Raw genomic sequence first — 1,945 nt, forward strand, 5'->3', positions numbered from 1 at the left:
ATCCATGCAAAAGCACAAGGAAAGATTCACCGCCAAAGGATATTTTTGTTGATGTTCATGGTAAATCAAGTTCGAAGAAACCAAAGGAGGATGACAATGGCTGACTTTCACACAGTGGGCGCAAGGTTGAAGATGAACTTCAAATGACCACTGCAACGCACCGTTTCATTTAAAGATTAAAACACACAGCGCACCGTTTTACTTAAACATGCAGCGCACCATTTTAAGTGATAATTATTTAAGCATCTGAAGGATGAAACGATGTCGCATTACTTGTGGACTGAAGCTTTTACAACTGGTGCCAAAATGCAGTTATAATTCTGTTATGAATTCTGTTATAAGTTCCACAAATTGTGGAATGATAGTTAGGCTGTTAGTTAGGCTCAGTGACTTATAAATGCTCTTGTATACCCAAAGTTATTCATTCAATACAAAATATACAGATTCTCTCTTTTGTCAAATATCTTTCTCTCTCTCTCTCTCTCTCTCGTTCTTGATCTTTCTCTCATTTTCTTTTCTTTTCTGTCAGTCTTTTCTTATCTCACAAATAGAGCTTACCTTTCTCAAATTCTAGATTCTTATTACTGTGACTGTGTTACACAAATCAACACAGATTTCTTCATGGTATCAGAGCCTGAGATTCTTGAAATTCTTGTACAAAACTCATCCATGGCATCTTCAAGTTCAAATGCTACTTCTTCAACAACCTCTAGTTCTACAATGAATGTAATGAACCAGCCTCTCCTCCTTCTCTCAAATATGTCAAATATGGTGACAATCAAACTAGAAAATTCCAACTATATCGTTTGGAAATACCAAATCTCAATGATTTTGGAGACTTACTCTTTGTTTGAGTTACTCGAAGAGCCACAAATGATTCCAGAGAAGTTTCTCAAAGATCTGAGTGGTGCCTATACTGCAATTGTTAATCCATAATATACACTTTGGAGATCAAAGGAGAAAGCCTTACTGACTTTTATCAGTTCTACACTCTCACCATCAGTTTTAGCACTCACAGTTGGGTGTACCTCTGCTTTGGAGGTTTGGAAGGTATTGGAGAATAGATTTTCTTCAATTTCTAGATCTAATGTCATGAACCTTAAGGGTGATCTTCATAACCTTAAGAAGGGAGCAGATTCTGTTGATGTTTACTTGCAGAAGATTAAAGTGGTGAGAGATAAGCTACTTGCAGTTGGTGTGACAATTGATGATGAGGAGTTACTTCATATAACCTTTAAAGGGCTTCCCAAGGAGTTCAATGCCTTTAGGTCAGCAATACGAACCAGGAATACTAAGCTGAGTTTTGATGAATTATCAACTATGCTCAATGCAGAAGAGGAGTCTTTAAATGATGGATTGAATATTAAAGACTCAATATTTGCAATGGCTGCAACTACTCCCAAACCAAGTGGAAATTTCAATCAAAACCAGTTCAATAGAGGAAGGGGCAGAGGTAACTTCAACAATAGAGGTGGAAGAGGAGGCAGAGGTAGTTATCACTCTCCTCAGTACAACCAGTACAATCCTTTTACTCCTCCCTTCCAATCACATCAGTCAAATCCTGGTTCTTCAGCTCCTAGATCAGACAGACCTTCTTGCCAAATCTATGGTAAACTTGGTCATATAGCAATTGATTGCTATCATAGGATGGATTATGCCTATCAAGGCAAACATCCACCCATTAAACTCGCTGCCATGGCCACTGCTTCAAATGCTTGCCTTGCATAGGAGCAACCTTGGCTGGCAGATAGTGCTGCTACGGATCATGTCACAGCCAATCTAAATCATCTCAGCTTTCCTCAGCCCTATGGTGGTCAAGATCATTTGACAGTTGGTAATGGACAGAATCTACCCATCACACACATAGGTAAAACTCTTCTTCCTTCACCTTATTCCACTCTTCAATTGAATAATGTTCTTAGGGTCCCTTCTATTTCCTCTAATC

The 1,945-nt window shown here is 38.6% G+C and overlaps 1 protein-coding gene across 1 annotated transcript; it reads left to right on the plus strand.

The window, feature by feature from the left end:
- The first annotated feature begins 1,092 nt into the window (after nucleotides 1-1,092).
- LOC112033743 (uncharacterized) lies at nucleotides 1,093-1,728 on the plus strand. Its single transcript, XM_024066519.1, has one exon. It carries the CDS (start codon nucleotides 1,093-1,095, stop codon nucleotides 1,726-1,728), a length of 636 nt encoding a protein of 211 aa, XP_023922287.1.
- Nucleotides 1,729-1,945: the final 217 nt, after the last annotated feature.

The sequence above is a fragment of the Quercus suber genome, unplaced genomic scaffold, assembly GCF_002906115.3.
Source record: "Quercus suber isolate HL8 unplaced genomic scaffold, Cork oak 2.0 scaffold_247, whole genome shotgun sequence".
NCBI classification, from domain to species: Eukaryota; Viridiplantae; Streptophyta; class Magnoliopsida; order Fagales; family Fagaceae; genus Quercus; species Quercus suber.